Raw genomic sequence first — 18954 nt, 5'->3', positions numbered from 1 at the left:
CATTGACCACGCCCACCTGCTGCCCACTGACTCAGCTGTCAAGACCACCAGTAAGGCCACTTCATCTAAATAGCTGGTAACCAACTCGAGAACTTGGGTTTGATGATACCTCAGTAATAATGGCTGAATAAGATTCTTAAAGTTATTTATGAATCTTAACTAATCAGGTAGTCTTTTTTACTCCCAGAAATATGGCCCTAATACTGTAATAAAATGATGAAGGGGTGCCATTCCACTTTTCGTCATCATCTAACACCATGACAACAACGTCAAGAGGCACCAGCTGCCCACATTGTGAGCCAAGCAGAAGCGGCCGTCCCCTCCTCCCCCACTCAAGCCGGCGGGTCCCGGGCCCTCCCCGTCCCCACGGCCGCCACGCAGAGAAGGACAGCAGCACCCACACAACCGAAAACCCACAGTAAGGCTGCGTCTCAGACTGACGGGGAGGAAGACTTCCGTTGTGAAAAGCCTCCATAAAGGAAATTCTCTATTCAGTCAGTACTTTGTTCCAACTTTTAATGACTGTACACTTCCCTAACTAAATTCCCTCTGTGGACTGAAATAAAGGACAAATAAATAGGGTCTGACCTCTGTACTCCATAAGAAAAGAAACTGAAAATGCCAAGACATGGGTACTTTGTCTAAGGTTATGATATTTCATAGGTTTTGCATACAAATAAAAGAAAAAACGTACTACTGCCAAGTCAGGATCAACACCAAGCTATTACACCAGTTAAAGTGAACTTCACACGTATTGAAGACATCTAGAGATTTAAGGATGCACAAAGCCAAAAACTCTGATAACCCACGAGTCCTCCCCGAGCTGCGGAGTGGAGAGCGGAGGCGAGAGCGGGCAGTGACTCCCCCAGGCCCCCAGCGACCCAGACAGGAGCCAAGTGCAGCCCCTCTAACCGGCCAGTCCTAACCACCAATGTCCCTACTGCCCAGCTCAAGTGTCCGATTTGATCTTATTCTTGATTTAAACTTTTTTCTTTCCCCAAGTTTCTCCCTCAGGCTCCTTGAGAGGGAAACAGAAAAAAAATCGTAAAATAAACAAACCCTTTGACTTTAGGGAAAAGGAAAACTAATACAGATAAAAAAAGATCTTAAGTGCCAACTCCTTTCTCTCCCATCAAGGAGACTGAAGCCGGCAGAGTGAGGGCCTACTGGGCAAGAACTGCCAGGCGCTGAGGATACAAAGAGAGACAGACTCGCCTCCAGGACAAGCGCGCCATGAACTGTTGCAGAACAAAGACTGGCTTGCTAAGGTCTTTTCTGCAAAGATCACATCAGTATGAAAGACTTGTGAGGAAGCACCTTTAAGAGAGAACAGTTACTGCGTTGCAAAAACAACAGGAATAAGCTAATATAATCACATATCATCAGTTCTTCAACAGGTCTAGTTTCTCACAGAAGAAAAATTTGAAATTTAGCTATCCTATTTACAATAGACATGCTATTTCAAATATATAATCTTCAAAAAGAGTAGGTGGTGTGCACCGTCAGGAGGCGCCCAGCGGGTCACTTACTGCTTCTATGATGACCGAGTACGGCGTTCTGGCTGTGAAGACAAAGCCCAGCTTTCTAGCTCCTTTCACCAAAGCAGCTTCATCTGTCAATAAAGAGTTGACGAAGCATTGACTAGCTGCTGGTAATGACAGAATCCTGTTTACCGAGCACTAGGTTTCAAATTAACAAAATCCACCCCAGGCACAGAGGCCGGGCCTCCCAGACACAGCAGTGAAGACTAAGGAGGCAGAGGCGTGCTCCCTCTCCCCGCCCCAGGAGCTGAAGGAGCGCTGCCCACGCACGGGGAGACACACCAAACTAGCTCACCAGGACACGACTGATGGCGCACCGCCGAGACTCGGGTGGGGTCCAGCTCCCTCTGAGGAACTTAAGTAACATTCCCATGACTTTCTGGCTAAACGTCTACTCTGAATAGGCAGTGCTCATCCCAGGACTGCAGGACTCACAGAGCACCAGGAAGGGGCTAAACTTAGTGCTCCAGGACACAGCTTCGCCAGCAGCGGGAAATCCCGTGAGGGCGGAGGTGAACAAGGAAGCCCGCACACTCGCCCTTGAGAGCTTCATCTGGTGCAAGGACTTCTGCCAGGACATGCAAGATGGCCCGGGCCCCCCTGCTGCCCAAGTGTCACCCGAGTCAGGAGGGCTCAGCACCAGGGTTCTCCAGTTTTATCCCTTGCAACCATAACCTGTAGACCGTGTGAGGCCAGAGGCAAACAGCGGGATGTTTGTGGTGCAGGCCGTACGTACCACCGCATCTCCCACAAGTAACTGCAAACACCCAAGTCTCCAGAGAAAGGGAGGGCAGAGCACATCCCTCACCTGGGGAGGAGGCCTGGTAGATGATGTTATCTCCATCCTTCTCGGGAACGACGGTGTGGCACACAGCCAGGAGGGTGAGGAACTCCTGTATGCAAGGAGCTGTGGGCTACAAGCAGGAGACAGAGTTAATCCATCTGTTACAACACCGCTGACATACACTGGAGTTAGAGTCAAGTCACCCCCTGTTTAAACCCTGTAACGGTTTCCTGCTCCATTCAGAACAGAGGTCCAGACGTGTAGCGCGGACTCCAGGTCTGCTGTGGTCTGGCATCTGCTCACCATCTAGCCCCATCTCCTGCCACTCACCCTCCTGTATGTGCTACCAGCCACTGGGGGCTGCACTTCTTCAGATACGGCAAGCCTTTTCCCACCGTCCCCTCTCCCTCTCCCTGCTTTCAGCCAGGTGTTCTATTCGCTCATCCTCTGCGCTTCAGTTTACCAGTCACTTCCCCTGAGAAGCCTGTCTTGGAACGTCATTCTTGATATGCCAGCCCATGTGGTCAGGTGAGAACCAAGAGGAGGCACATGCCCCCTCCCCTGACTCCCCCAGCAACCTGCCTTGCTCATTTCTAACACTTCAAACACTCCTGCTGCTCACGTGCTTCTTCCCCACTGCCCTACGATCCAGGCAAGCAGGTGTCTGTCTTCCTCACTAACGCATTTCCAGCCCAGCAAATAGAGGGCACTGAAATCTATGTTGGCTCAACGTGGCGAGCACTGACTCACCAAACATACGAGTCCCTGGCTTTCTCTCCCACTGTAATGGCACTTACTCCACACCATGTCTGTTCTGTAACTTTATCATCTCTTAAAACATGCAAGGCAGTGCATCCCTTGCCTATTGCCGTTTTAAAAAGAAAAAGAAAAAAAGAGTATTGTCCTGGACACATATTTAATACCTTTCTCCTCCTTGACAAAACCCTGATAATTTTATTGGGACTAGACTATAATTATCATTAGTGAAGAAAAGACATCTTAATACTGTCTACGCATGTGAGAATACAGTATGTCTCCCTATTTATTTAAGGCTTCTAAAACTTCTAAATATAGGCCCTGGCATATTTCCTATTAATTTTTTGATTTATCCAAAATGTATCTGAGTGCCCACTATATGTGAGGCACTGTACTAGGTGTTTTATCATCTGCTTTTTATACTATGAATGGAATCTTATTTCCACCACATTTTACAGGAGTTTACTGTTCAAATGTAAGAAAAACATTGGATTTTATAAGTTAATTTAACATCCAATTGTAGCTGACTCCTAGCTACTCTGAGTTTCACTTGAGCCTCCTGGGTTTTCAAAGCAGACAGTTGTAGCATCTGCCATGATAACTTTTCCCTTTTCCTTTCCAGTATAGACACCTGTTTCATTCTCATCTGTGTGTGGGGGGCTAGTACTTTAAGAAAGATGCTCAAAGACGGGTGAACCCAGGCTTCCTTGTCCTGAGGTTATTTTAATGACAATGTCTTTAATGTTTCCTTTTGAAATAGGCAGCTGGCTATGAATTTGAGATAGATTTGTATTTTCACACCCAGGAAGCAACTTTGTGTTGCTACTTTTTATGGAGTTTTCTTTTTCTTTTCCTTGTTTAGTTTAGTCACAAATAGATGGTGACTAATATTTTAAACATTTTTGGTTTCTCCTCTGAACTGTCACTGTGATTTGAAGCAACTGTATGCAAGCAAATCACGACCGTTTGCATAGCTACTTCTTCTGAGCTCCCACAAAAAGAAAATCCACATTAAATTACAGTTGAGTGAGATCAAGTAAGTCAGAGAATTCACAAATTCCCAAAGGCCTACACTGCAAAAATTGTAAGAAATTTTACCCAAAAGTACTTTAATTCGAGAGTGGAGCTTCAATTCAAGATGGCTTTCTGCATCTGAGAGTTATCAAGCCTGGTCCATCACCTTGTCCCACAGTGAAACTACACAAAGAGGGTCTTTAATCTTACAGCAAATAAGTAAACTTAACAGTGAAATATTTTCTGATTTATAAGAAGAGTTGCACACACATTCAAATTAAGCTTCCACCTTGAGTAGTAGGCCAGACAAAATTCTTAAAAATCAAAAAAAGATTTCTAAGACAAATTAATTTACCTTTGGTTCTCTGCTTAACCTGACATTCTATAAGAAATCAGGAAAAGGAGACAAACTTAATTTGAAGCCTATGGATAAGATGTTTGCAATATGTTTTAGACAAGTGCTCCATGTTTGAAAATAAACATTTTTCTGTAACTCCCAAGGAGAAAATCTTTTTATACCTTCCACGAACTGACTGTGTATTGGAGAAAGTATGCACGCATGTTTACATGTCTTTTTAGAAGTTAAGACATTTTTATTGTGGAAAAATACACATATAATATTCATCATTTCAGTTATTTGTAATTGTACAATTCAGTGGCATTAAATACATTCACCATGCTGTGTACCCATCACTGCTATCTATAACCAAAACTTTTTCATCTTCCCAACAAACCCGGTACCCATCAAACAATAACTCCCTTCTCCCTTCCCCCAGCGCCTCGTCATCTCTACTGTGCTGTCTCCACGAATTTGTGACTCTAGGTACCTCAGAGAAGTGTAATCATACAATATTTATCCTTCAGTTAACAGCTTTTAATCTGCACAAAATGCTTTATATATCTAAAAATGAATATTTTCGATTTATTTGATGAATGTAAAATAGCAGAAAACTATACATGTTTAAAATTGTCTTGCACATCAAATTGCTGCCAGAACGTATCTCAACAATATACATACAAATAATTTCTTCTTGAAAACTTAAGCTCAAAAGTTCTAGGTATAATGATTCAAAAGACAGTCATATGTTCTTCCTTAGAAAATCTTTGGGGAATTCTCCCTCAAACAGGAAGTTACTGGTTAGCAATGTAATCTAGGGACCACATGAATCGTTCCTTGAAATTCACCATAAGTTGATTCTCTGACTAAAAGGCAAATTCCATCTTGGCTATCAGCCCACATAAAGCTTAAAACACAGCCCTAAAGGACCCAGAAAATCAGGAATGATGACCCAAGAAAAACAAAAATTCTGTAGCAGATGGAAGTACTCCCTTGAGAGGAAAGCAAGGGTTTTCTTGGTTCAAATGCTTTGATTTTAGTCAATGGTCCCAAGACAATTTAGATAAGAATGTGGGACATCCAAAGGCTAAATTCTTAAAATGATTCTTCCCTCTTCTCAGCCATATTTTGGCAAAATAACCAAATGATCTAACAGGCCCTGTATTTAAAATATTTACAAACATCCATTGGGTACATTTCATCCAATCCCACACCTCCCCAAAGAAAACTATTGGAGCCTATGGTCCTCATTATTTATAGTGGAGCTAGATGTTAAATGTCATAGGGCTTAATTAGTGCAGTAGCCAAGATGAAGACCTCAGAAGGCTTCAAGGATACAGGAAAGCTTAAAAAGAAGTTAAACATAGGCAAGTAGGCTTTCACTAAAAACTAGAAAATAAATTCCCAAATCTGTGGCCTCATTATGCTTTTAATGCACTGTGAGTATTCAGATTATTAAAATATCCTTAAAAGTCCCCATGTTTTCATCGATGCTTTATGATAATCTCCCTAAGCCAGGGCTTCCTTTTTAGAAGGGCTGCACCTGCCCCTACCCTCATTGGCCTTCCCTCGGGAATGAAAGGAAATTTGGCTCAGGAGGGTAGAAGATGAGGAGGAAATAAAGAAGAAAAAAGAAGTTCATTAACTTCTCACAAGAGTGAAGTTTCTTCCTAAAATGCATGCTATTGATCATGGGACAGGAAATGCTCATTAGAGGGTCCTTATCCACGCTTGGGTCTCCACTCAAGGTCTCCACTCAAATGTCAAGAGAGGACAGGCTCAAGAAGGGCATGTGATCAACAGTTAAAAACCCCTAAGAAACCCAGCACACACAAATATGGGTTCGGCTTTGGAAAGAACACCTACATGTGCATGTAAATTAACAGGGCTAAGTATTTAAAGATGTCAAAAATTGGGATCCCATCAGCAGGTGTAGTGGTTTCCCCAGGATCCCTTCTCCAAATGAATGATTTCCCCCTGCCACTGAGTGTCTATGCCAGCCCACATTTAGGTCGGTGAGAATACCATTCAGTGTGGGTAGCCACACTGCTCACATTTCAACAGTTACAGCCATTGCACCCAGCAAAGAGACTGGACTCCTCTGTCTACACAAGACAAAATCACCTTCTCCGAAAGTCACATCATGCCTATCCCTATGACACAAAAGTGTACAATGGCTCTTAATGATTTTACTTGTCTTTTCCCCCAATTAATAGAAATCCCTTGAGTGCTGTTTATTCATCTCTTCCCCTAGCAAGGTGTTTGATATAAAGTAGGCCCTTAGACTGTTTGCCAAGTGAATGAATAAATAAGTGAGTCTCTTAAACAGAGATCCAATCGTTTGTTGCTATTCCTAAAGCAACACGGGGATTCCGGGGTACTCAAAACACTATGCTCATCTCACTTCCTCTGCTGCTTTTTCACCTGTTGATCTACGCTAGGACAACAAATTTGGTGATTCCAAACTTAGAGCAGTTTCCTCAGCCTCGATGTCTCTCCTTTCCCATTCACCATCCCAACCCAAACAAATACATTTACTCAACCACTGTCGTTACTACCCTCAACCTAAATATGATTTGAGAATACTTGAGTCCTCTTTCAGAAAGAAAGTCCTCACAGTGCACTTGTTTCTTTGACACCCTCCTCCAGAGAAGCTTCTTCTGTGACATCACTCTAATGCGTGGAGAATCTCTAGCCTAGTAGCTGGATCATCCTCTAAGACCAAAATCCAAGAAAGGACCACGTCTACGTCCGTGACTGTGACCCAGAGCACAGACTTCAGCAGCGTCCTCTGTGCAGTCTGGGATCAGTCCATCAACATCCCCAGGGGCTGAGGCAGAACATCTGCATCCCAGCCTGTGGTCGTGGGTGCCCTGCATGCTCACTTTTGAGAACCACCGCCAAGAAGGTTTTAGCACTAACACATGGGCACTAACCACAATCGAGAAGAGAAAAGAAAATTCCCTCACTGAAAACTGAAAGTTTTAAATATATCTATCTCTAAAGAAAATTTGGGGAAGATAACATTTTAATTTTGCTCGTTTACCTAAATTTAGAACTAAAATTTTTCCTGAAAAAATTATTCTCATTAGATCTAATTTATACTGACTAATTTATACTAATTTAAACTGGTTGTGAAATGTTTTGATCATTGAATATTTTTCTAAGTTGGTATTTTTCAGAGGAGCCTTTAAAACAAAAATGAATTCATGTGATCCTGCAGTTAATCCTTGTTTGTTGCAACAGTTAAGATAGTGTGATGTCATAGTTAAGAATTGAACAGACTAAGGTTCTGAGTCTCATTTCTACATTTGTTTGCTGGGTAACTCTTGGCCAAGTCAATCTTTCTATGCAACTTCCTATCACCTCTCTAGGGTGACTCGAGTGCTAAAGGAAATACATGTCAAATGTCTGGCACGTAGTAGGATGCTATAAATGCTACATGTTATTATATCTTACTGTTGTTTCCTAAATTATCCTAGTCAAAGGATATTGCAATTTCTTTTCAAAATATACGACCTGTTAGAGTCACAACTGTGAAGAAATGGTACTGCAGAAATCTTCCAAAGAACAGAAATCTGAGATGTTAGAGAATTCTATGGTAAGATTTGTGGTAATCTTGATATACTACTTTATAACTTCACCACATATTTAATTCAGCTTTACATTAACTTATGCAAAGTGTTAAACACAAACCATTTATTTAAGATCACTTCCCTGAAGTACTAACACCATGAAAGTGAGATTGCATCTCTTCCCCAGGCTCCGAAATTGCAACTTTCAAGATACTACACATGCACATAAATAAAACTGCATCATAAGCTATTTAATGTCCTAGAAGCAAAATCGTGACCTTACATGCTGATCCTCAATATTCTTCAAGAGCCTGGGATCATCAAAGTCACATGAATCGCTAGGGGGAGGAGTTATCCGGCTGCAAGAGAGAATGGAAAATATTTATTCAGTTCAAAAGTTCCTTTAAGATAACTCAGACCTTGTAAGAAGAACCATACCTAAAAAGCCTATAGATTTATATTAAACTTCTAAAGATTTGGAATACTATATATTATTTCAAACCTCATGACAGAAAATCTTTGACCTTACTATAAATAATGTATTTTATAAGTTATTATAAACAACATAGTTACAAAGAGAAGAAACAGAGGCAAGGATCAACAGCATGACTTTGTCATTTTAGTTGGTCTCTGTACGACTTCTACCAGGGAAAACTTCCAAGAGTGCCTGCTCAAAGCAGATAAAATGAGAGCAATTACTGCATCGTACCTATACAATCATTTCTGGCCAGAGCGCATATGTAGGCAAGAGTAGGAGGCAATAATCATGAGAAAGCAAACTTGCTATGTTAGCTGTGTGCTATCACATTGAAGAAAATGTGAAGGGTTAAGTATTTTCACATATCTCCACTCCTTCCTGAAAGCCTTTCTTCAGGAGAAAGACAATGGAAGAAGAGAAGACAGCAGAGTTGAGGTCAGTCCAAATTCTGAGTAGATATCAGAGTTTAGTGCAGGAGAGAAAGCAAAAACCAAGAGCTTGCAAGGGGAAGCACATAAATGTGCAGCCTGATGCTCCTAGCAGAACCTTGTGAAAGCTGAGGAAATGGCAGCATAAGGTACCTGGGAGATAAAGGAAGGGTTGAAAACAGGAGTACTTCCAAATCCACCTGAGGAAAAATCAGCCTGCAAGAACTCTCCCTCATGACAGGTGGCCAGGCAACTGAACCTTCTGCACCCAGAAAAAATGGAAGTTTATCCTTAGAGAAGTTAAACCAGAGTAGCCTGGGATGCAAGGACACCACGCACACAGGCAGGTAGAGTGAGGCATCCTCCCAAGATAGGAGTTTTAAGTGCCATCCTATATATGATGAAAGGTATGATTACCAACCCTAGGCCTCCACTCAGCAACCATAACAGCTGCACCCAGATTTACAGCCCTTGAAGGAAACTGGAGAATTTATCTCATGAGAAGATGATCGATCAGCTCACAAGAAAGACCCACAGACACTGACATCCAGGGATCCTCTAACAAAATGGTGGGTCCTGGCTGGTCATCCAGAGAGAAATCACTGAGTCATCAACCACACTCTCCCCCTCTACACACACGGCCCTACCAATCAGCTTTGTTAGTGTCTCCTTCTTAAAACATGAGCAGACAACATCATTAGTCCTAAGGGAGATGCAAATCAAAACTACAATGAGATATCACTTCACACCCACTGGGATGACTATTATATTTAAAAACAAACACACAAACAGAAATTAACAAACGTTATGACGATGTGGAAAAATTGTGCATTACTGGCGGGAATGTAAAATGGCAGAGCTATTATGAAAAAAATGTTGAGTGGTTCCTCAAAAAGTTAAACATAGAATTGCCACATGACCCAGCAATCCACTCTTAGGGATATACTCAAAAGAACTGAAAGCAGAGACTCAGATTCTTATACACCAAAGTTTGTAGCAGCATTAGCCACAATAGCTAAAGAGTGCAAATAACCCAAATGCTCATCGACAGATGAATGGATAAAGAAAATGTGGTATCTACATACAATGGAATATTATTCAGCCTTTAAAAGGAATAAAATTCTGATACATGCTACAGCATACATGCTACAATCTTAAAGACATGCTGTGAAGTGGGAAGTGAGTGGGAAGTACTGGTCCAATGGCTGGCTATTTTTTGTTAAAGCCTTATAGTATCACTGGACCTTTAAAACCATATTCATACTTAAATTTTATTCTAGTTCTCTCTTTAAATAACATATATGCAACTCTTATTCACAAAATATTCATGTGAGAAATGCCAACATAAAATTGTTCCAAAGCTTTTCCCACTAAAGCATCAAGAAGCACTAGAATCTACTTACCTGAAATCATCTGAGGATGGCTCTCTTGTCAACTCTGGAAAATGACTGCCAGAGACAGGGAAACAGAGTGGTCACAAAACTGTGATCAAAAGACAGGCATTCACACATGGAACATTCTCCAGGGTAGATCATCTAATAGGCCACAAAACAAGTCTTAATAAATTTAAGAAGACTGAAATTATATCAAGCATCTTTTCCAACCACAATGGTATGAAACTAGAAATCAATTACAAGAAGAAAACTGGAAAATGCATAAATATGTGGAGATGAAACCACATGCTGCTGAACAACCAATAGGTCAAAGAAGAAATCAAAAGAGAAATCAAAAAAATATCTTGAGACAATAGAAAATGGAAATGCATAGCAAAACTTATGGGATGCAGCAAAAGCAGTGCTTAGAGGAAAGTTCATAGCGATAAATGCCTGCTTCAAGAAACAAGAAAAATCTCAAACAACTTAACTTTACATCTCAAATAACTAGAAAAAGAAGAACAAATGAAGCCCAAAGTTAGTAGAAAGAAGGAAATAACAAAGAGCAGAGCAGAAATAAATGAAATAGAGGCCAAAAAGACAATAGAAAAGATCAACAAAACTCAGACCTAGTTCTAGGAAAAGATAAACAAAATTGAAAAATCTTTAGACAACTCACCAAGAAAAAAAGAGAGAGGACTCAAATAAAATCAGAAGTGAAAGAGGAGATGTTACAACTGATAACACATAAATAAAAGGATAAGAGACTACTATGAGCAATTATATGCCAACAAATTGGACGACCTAGAAGAAATGAACATACAATTTAGAAACTTACAACCTCCAAGACTGAATAATGAAGAAATAGAAAATCTGAACAGACCAATTACTAGTAAGGAAATTGAATTAGTAATCAAAAACCTCCCAATAAACAAACGTCCAGGACCAGACAGCTTCACTGGTAAATTCTTGCAAATATTCAAAGAAGAATTAATACAAATAATTCTCAAACTCTTCCAGAAAACAGAAGAGGAGGGAACACTTCCAACTCATTTTATGAGGCCAGCAATATCCTGATACCAAAATCAGACAAGGACACGACAAGAAAACAAAACTATAGACTAATATCCGTGATGAACATAGATGCAAAAATCCTCAACAAAATATTAGCAAATCAAATTCAATAATACATTAAAAGGATCCTACACCATGATTAAGCAAGATTTATTCCAGGGATGCAGGGATGGTTAAACATCAGCAAATAAATCAATATGATACACATTAACAAAATGAAGGATAAAAATCATGTGATCATCTCAATAAATGCAGAAAAAGCATCTGATAAAATTCAACATCCATTTATGATAAAAACTCTCAACAAAGTGGGTATAGAGGGAATGTATCTCAACATAACAAAGGCCATATATGACAAGCCCACAGCTAACATCATACTCAACAGTGAGAAGCTGAAAGTCTTTCCTCTAAGATTAGGAATAAGATAAGAATGCCCACTCTTGCCACTTTTATTCAACATAGTACTGGAAGTCCTAGCCAGAGCAATTAGGCAAGAAAAAGAAATAAAAGCCATCCAATTCAGAAAAGAAGTAAAACTGTCACTTTTTGCAGATGACATGATATTATACATAGAAAACCCTAAAGATTTCATCAAAAAACTGTCAGAACTAATAAAAAAATTCAGTAAAGTTGCAGGATATAAAATCAATACACAAAATCTGTTGCATTTCTAAAAACTAATAATGAACGATCAGAAGGATATTAAGAACACAATCCCATTTACAATTGCATCAAAAAAAATACATTAAATACCTAGGGATAAATTCAACCAAGGAAGTGAAAGACCTGTACACTGAAAATTATAAGACATTAATGAAAGAAATTGAAGAAGATACAAATAAATGGAAAGACTTTCTGTGCTCATGGATTAGAAGAATTTATATTGTTAAAATGTCCATAGTACCCAAAGCAATCTACAGATTCAGTGCAATCCCCATAAAAATTCCAATGTGATTTTTCACAAAAATAGAACAAACAATCCTAATTTTTATGAAACCACAAAAGACCTAAATTGCGAAAGCAATCTTGAGAAACAAAAACAAAGCTTCAGGCATCACGCTTTCTGATTTCAAACTATATTACAAGGCTATAGTAATCAAAAGAGTATGATACAGGCATAAAAACAGACACATAGATCAATAAAACAGAGTATACAGCCCAAAAATAAACCTACGAATACATGGTTAATTAATTTATGAAAAAGGATCCAAGAATATATAACGGGGAAAGGATAGTCTGTTCAATAAACGGTGTTAGGAAAATTGGACAGTCACAAGCAAAAGAATAAAACTGGACCATTATCTTACACCACCATACACAAAAATTAACTCAAAATGAATTAAAGACTTGAATGGAGACCTGAAACCTCCTAGAAGAAAACATAGGGGGTAAGCTCCTTGACATTGGTCTCAGTGATGATTTTTTGGATATGACACCAAAAGCAAAGGCAACAAAAGCAAAAATAAAGAAGTGGGACTGCATCAAACTAAAAAGCTTCTGCACAGCAAAGGAAACCATCAACAAAATGAAAAGGAAATCTACTGAATGGGAGAAAATATTTGTAAGTCATATATCTGATAAGGGATTAATATCCCTTATATATATATCATATATAAAGAATTATACAACTCAATAGCACAAATACAAACAATCCAATTTAAAAATGGGCAGCACATCTGAAGATATTTTTCCAAAGGAGACATACAGATGAAAAGGTGCTTGAGAAATGCAAATCAAAGCCACAATGAGATATCACCTCACATCTGCTAGAATGGCTATCATCAAAGAGACAAGAAATAACAAGTGTTGGCAGAGATATGGGGAAAAGGGAACCCTTGTGCACTGTTGATGGGAATGCAAATTGTTAGAGCCACTATGGAAAACACATGGAGGGTCCTCAAAAAACTGAAAATAGAACTACCATATGATCCAGCATTTCCACTTCTGGGTATTTATCCAAAAGAAAAGACACACTAATTCAAAAAGATATATGTACCCCTATGTTCATGGAAGCATTATCCACAATAGCCAATCACAAAAACAACTTAAGTGTCCATTGATGGATGAATGGATAAAGAATATGTGGTATATACACAATGGAATATTATTCAGCCATAAAAAAGAAGGAAATCTTGCCATTTACAACAACATAGATGGATCTTGAGAATATTATACTAAGTGAAATAAGGCATACAGAGAAAGACAGATACTGTGTGATCTCACTTACAAGCAGAATCTAAAAGAAAAAAACACACACAAACACAAGCTCATAGATACAGAGAACATACTGGCGTTTGCCAGAGGCAGGGGTAGGTGAAATGAGTGAGGGGGTCAAGAGTTGTAAAATAAATAAGTCATGGGGATATAAGTACAGCATGGTGACTAAAGTTAATAATACTGTATTATACATTTTAAAGTTGCTAAGAAAATAAATCTTAAAATTTCCATGATGAGAAAAATCAAATTTTATAACTATGTATGATGATGAATATTAACTAGGCTTATTGTGGTGATCATCTGGCAATATATACAAATATCAAATCATTATGTAGTGCATCTGAAACTAGTATAATGTTACATGTCAATTATACCTCAATTTAAAAAAAGACAGGCATTCAGATCAAAACATGAGTAAGAAATTTATAATTATTAGATTGGAAATATAAATTCATGGATTCCCTGGGATTTCTCACTAGGTTAATATCTGCAGAAATAAATAATGCTTTAACTGTGCAAAGCTGAGACTCATTAAGTTTTCAACATATTCAACAGTAATTGCATATCTAAATCCCTTATAAATATCTTTTCAAAATATCAGAAAATCAAGCTATTTGACTAAGCAGCTAAAAATGAAGTCATTTTGTTGAATGAACGCAAATCAAATTTTCAACAAGTGCTGAACACACTCACCCGTAGGTCACTCCAGCGATGCTGCACTTCTTGAAGTTCATGATATTGCATGTAAGAGTTCCAGTCTTGTCAGAAAATAGGTATTTTACCTAAAGCAAAGAATAGAAGAAACATACATTAAGAATGTAACAAGATGCAAAGGCCAATAAAAGAAGTCTTTCCATCTACATTTTTCAAAATCTATAAAAAGGTAAATATCCTTAAAGCAAGCAAAATATATTTTATAATTGTATACATTATATATAATCATTATAATTATACATCACTAGAAAATTAATATATTTTAATGCTTAGACCACTTAAAAAACCTTCTTCAATAACTAATTCTAGAGTCCAATTGTGTGGAAATGTGCAAAGGCGGCTCCAGCAACAGCCATTTCAGATCGCTAAGCATACGCACTAAACCTGCCACAAGGCACCTCAAAGATTCACCTCATTCTTCAAGAGAGCCCCATGATTTTCTGTTCTCGCATCTAGTATGTCAAGACAACAAGCTCAGACTTGGCAGCCCTCAGAACATTTCTTTTTAAGGGTCCATCCCCTCGCTGGATTAAGAAGGCAAATCCTGAACTGGCAGAGAACAAACTCGAAGCTTCTGAGTCACTCTCTCAGTTAAGACTACAGGAAGGCAGCAGGAACTGCTTACAGACTACGTAACTTCCCAAGATACAAACTTTTACAGATTTAATACACTGGGCTCTCAGTATAGCAGGTGAAAAGAGAAATTTCTGAAGGTCAACAAGCACACCATTTTGACATGATTAACTGAATGCAAAAGAGATGAACTCCAGATGCACGTGTGCTGTGCGAATTAGGCTCCCTCAGGTGGATAATGTGATGGGGAAGAGAACTCAGGACCACGAGAGGAGAAACGGTCCAGTTCAGGCTCTGGATACGAGCTCGTCATGTGGACTCTGGAGAAGTCACCTCTTCCTGCTTGGCCTCAGTTTCCACATCTATGAAATAAAGGGTTTGGCCAGAAGATAAATAACATCATTCGATGTGTACCATTCTTGGGAAATTATGTCACAGATTGGCGAGGGGGCAGTACTTAACAGAACGGACTCCAGTAACAATTCCAGTTTCTCAGCGGTTTTCTAAAGAGGGATCATGATTGTTGCTGGATAATAGATGTACTCCAGGGACCCCAAAGCACGGTTCCAGGGAAGGCGTGCTGTACTGTTTTATAGGACAGGGATTAACAACATGAGTTGTTTACTCTGCACTTGTTCTGAATGATACAATGTAAGCAAGTATACTGAGAATTATTTTCAAAGCAATCAAAGGAACTTTAAGTAAAGAAAGATTATTAATGCTTCTAAAGAAGTCAAATATTACATAGAAATATGAAATTAGTACACTATGGGTAAGTACAGCTATAAATAAGTTTTTATGTAAGTGTTATATGCAGTAAGTCTAGGGGTATAAAAAATTGAGTAGAATCAGCCTTCTAATAAGCAATGTTTCCTTTTGCCTCTTTCTAAAAAACTAAAAAATTATATTAAAATATTTAAAAAATGAAAATTTTATAATAAGGAATTAACAAGATTTGCTTATCCTTTAAGTTCCAACTCAAAAGTACATCCTCATGCAAACTTTCCCCATATATCCAATTAGGATGAATTATTTCATCTTGGGTGCAACTTGAGCACTTTCAATCTTCAATGATTCAGGCCCGGTTCAATGGCACCTGAGAACACTGACATACTGAACCCTGTGCTAAACTGATCAAGGAAACCAAGACCTTATGTTGGGCGCATCCGTGCCCTTGAATGGGCGCTAAAGTCAAGAGGGAAACAGACCCTGCATCACCATCATGTCTCTTGTTCTACTGTATTTATGTTTGGAAAGACTGCTATGGGAACATAGAAGAGAGATAAACTAACTTACCTGGAAAACTGGAACAAGGTTCAAAGAGGAGGCAAATTTAGTCTAATATATAGCTCCTACCTCATAGGGTTGTTGAAAGGTTTAAATGAGATGTATAAAATGAAATTATAATCTTTAATTGCAATGCATTCAAAATAAGTTATTCCTTGCAGTAATTTCAACATAAAATGAAAACATAATGCAAAGGCAACTGGGGTTTGGAGGCGATGGTGGAAAAAAAAACTGGTTCCCTGTAGTATTCCAGAGACAAAAATCTGGAACATTTGCTGGAAACATGTCCTTCATATTAGCCCCCACATGTAGGATTGTTCAGTATCTGAGTATCCTAACCATTATCTTCTCTATCATTTGCTCCTGATAAACAATTTTAAGAGTCCAAAATAATGTTATACTTTATTTTTTGTACTAAATTTTTTGCAGGTACCTTCTAGGTGGTAAGATATATCCATACCTTAAAATGCAAGTCAAAACAGATTGACATTTGCATTTAACAATACTCTCAAATACTATATAACTTTTCAGACATCAAAACCACATTCATAGATAACTATTTTTGCAAAATCTCTCCATGGTTCTTCTAACACTCATCTCCCTCATGCTCATGTCACTGTTCCCAAAGTCCCCAAAGAGGCACTCACCTGCCCAAGCTCTTCATTAAGGTTTGATGTCCTGGCCATTGCAGGAGTGTCATTTCCGAGATAATACATATCTGTGTCCTGAGAGAGAGAAAGGGGGGCACCTCAGAAAGTGTATACCATTAATCCTTCATTTAAATTAACACAGAAAAGAAGCTAAAAACAGATAACTTAATATAAATGCTAATTTTTAATTTGGGGATGAAAATACAGTGGCTATTGTGTGATACAAAGAGAAAACATGGGAATTTATATGGAGAAGATTTGGTTTCAAGATAGTCGTCTGATGACCTAGAGGGACTCACACTTCTGAGCTCAGCTAACATCTTGTTCACAGAATTGTTATGAAGATCAAATAAAACGCAGAGGAAAGCACCTAGTCTACATATACTGGTTGGTGAAGTGAAGTGCTTAATGGCCCTGACAGTTCCTTAAAAATTCCATTTCCACTCTTACAATGGAACCCATGTTTACTGTCACCATGACTTCTGATACATAATGAACACTGATATAGACACACACAGGAGATCTTTTCTTCAGCACTAAATTAGACTTCAAAAGCATGAACAACAGCTGCAGCCATTTTATCCCAACTCACCAGAAGACATGTACCTGCTAAGCGTTCTGCTCCCATTATCTCACTTAATCCTCACGAGTACCTTGAATCAGGACTACTGTCCTCCCCACTTCACAGACCAGGAAGCTGAGACGTTAGGTAACAAGTCACTGCCATCATGGCTCAGGGACACCCTGGCCGGAGATCCCTTGCCAGTTGTCTGGCTAGTTTAACTTCCAGACCAAAGCATAAATTACCTACATTCTTCCTTTCCTTGGAGCTCAATTAAATGACTAAGGCTCTGAGAAAGTATTTGAAAATAGTAGTTGACAATTCTCCAGCAGCTCAACTTTTGAACTACTGTGATACTCACCCAGTTTATAAAAAGGGCTTGAGTGTATTTCACAACCTCAAGAGTCACCAACAGACTGATGGGAATAAGATTGTTGTACAAGATGATGAATGTCAACAAGTTATATCCAAAATTATCCGAGCTTGTGTCTGTGGAAGAAAACCATAATATCTCTATAGCTTTAGTTAGTCTCCACTCAGTTTCCTTTTATTTTATTATTTTGGAATTTTTCTAAAAGATGTTCAGAAAAAAGTCAATTGGCTTATGTATAAATTTAGAGATTCAAGTTAAAGTAGTTACTGAGTACCTACTATGTGGTGCCAACTGTGAACACAAAGACTATTAAGACATGATCCCTTCCAATAAAGAGCTGGCTTCTCATAGGAGTTTGCGGGGAAGGGGAGTAAGCAGAAGCAAGTATGCCCCTCAGTGTGACTATGCAGAAGCAGGCTTCATCTATTCAAGAGGAGTTCACGGGGCACTACAGAAACCAGGACAGGAGGGATTTTTAACGAGAAGGCATGGTCACTGAAGGCCATCCAGAAGAACAGAGGCTTTATTTAAGTTTTGGAAGACAGAGAGATGACAGCTAACTAAAAAGGATGCAGAAAAGAGGACAGCCATTTGAAACGGTTGTAAGAAATATCTACAACCTCATTCGAGTATGAGTATATTTGGGACATTCCAAAGAATTGGTAAAATGGAAAAAAAAAAACGTGTGAACAGGGAAAACAGGCAGAGTTGGAGACTATTTATTGAAGATAAGAGAAGGAATGTCTTGATGGAAGACGATCCCCAAAGATGAACCAAGACTCCTAAGGGATGGACTCCAAAGCAGAGGCAGGACCAGGAAGGGGGAAAGAGGTCAAGTTCTATGACTACCAAAAGAGGAGAGCTCTTTGAACTGAAGTCAAAGCTCCAACAATGCAATGTGACAATGCAAATGTGGAGTTTGATGGCTTTCACAAGAGAGCTACTCAGACTTTACCATAAGGATAACAAGACAGAAAGCATTATGGGTAAGACAAAAAGATCATTCTCCCACTGTAAACTATGCAGCTAGTACTGGAGGTGGATATAATCTAAGCAATTTACCACAAAGCCTGTATACCAAGATAGTGTCAATGCTGTTTATTTACTCAGACCATGACATTTTGGAACTAACAACATATGTATATAGAATGTCAGTCTTCACATTTGAAGCTAGACATATAACACAGTCCAAATCCAAATTTTAAGAACCAAAATCAA

The 18954-nt window shown here is 39.0% G+C and overlaps 1 protein-coding gene across 11 annotated transcripts in view; it reads right to left on the bottom strand.

Moving 5' to 3' along the window:
* ATP8A2 (ATPase phospholipid transporting 8A2) overlaps positions 1–18954 on the bottom strand; it is a 591936-nt gene that overhangs the window by 402063 nt on the left and 170919 nt on the right. For 7 of the 11 annotated variants that reach the window (XM_070578675.1, XM_070578674.1, XM_070578684.1 and 4 more), the window contains exons 12-18: positions 17725–17852; positions 16799–16876; positions 14271–14359; positions 10317–10361; positions 8291–8366; positions 2350–2455; positions 1530–1612 (exon numbers count right to left, since the gene is read on the bottom strand). In XM_070578675.1, coding sequence (XP_070434776.1) covers positions 1530–1612; positions 2350–2455; positions 8291–8366; positions 10317–10361; positions 14271–14359; positions 16799–16876; positions 17725–17852 — 605 coding nt within the window. The remainder of the gene's footprint in view (positions 1–1529; positions 1613–2349; positions 2456–8290; positions 8367–10316; positions 10362–14270; positions 14360–16798; positions 16877–17724; positions 17853–18954) is intronic. The other 4 variants (XM_070578681.1, XM_070578680.1, XM_070578673.1 and 1 more) reach the window with 1 other exon arrangement.

The sequence above is a fragment of the Equus przewalskii genome, chromosome 16, assembly GCF_037783145.1.
Source record: "Equus przewalskii isolate Varuska chromosome 16, EquPr2, whole genome shotgun sequence".
NCBI classification, from domain to species: Eukaryota; Metazoa; Chordata; class Mammalia; order Perissodactyla; family Equidae; genus Equus; species Equus przewalskii.
The sequence above is the reverse complement of the archived record's forward strand: the minus strand, read 5'-3'. Positions and strand labels throughout refer to the sequence as shown.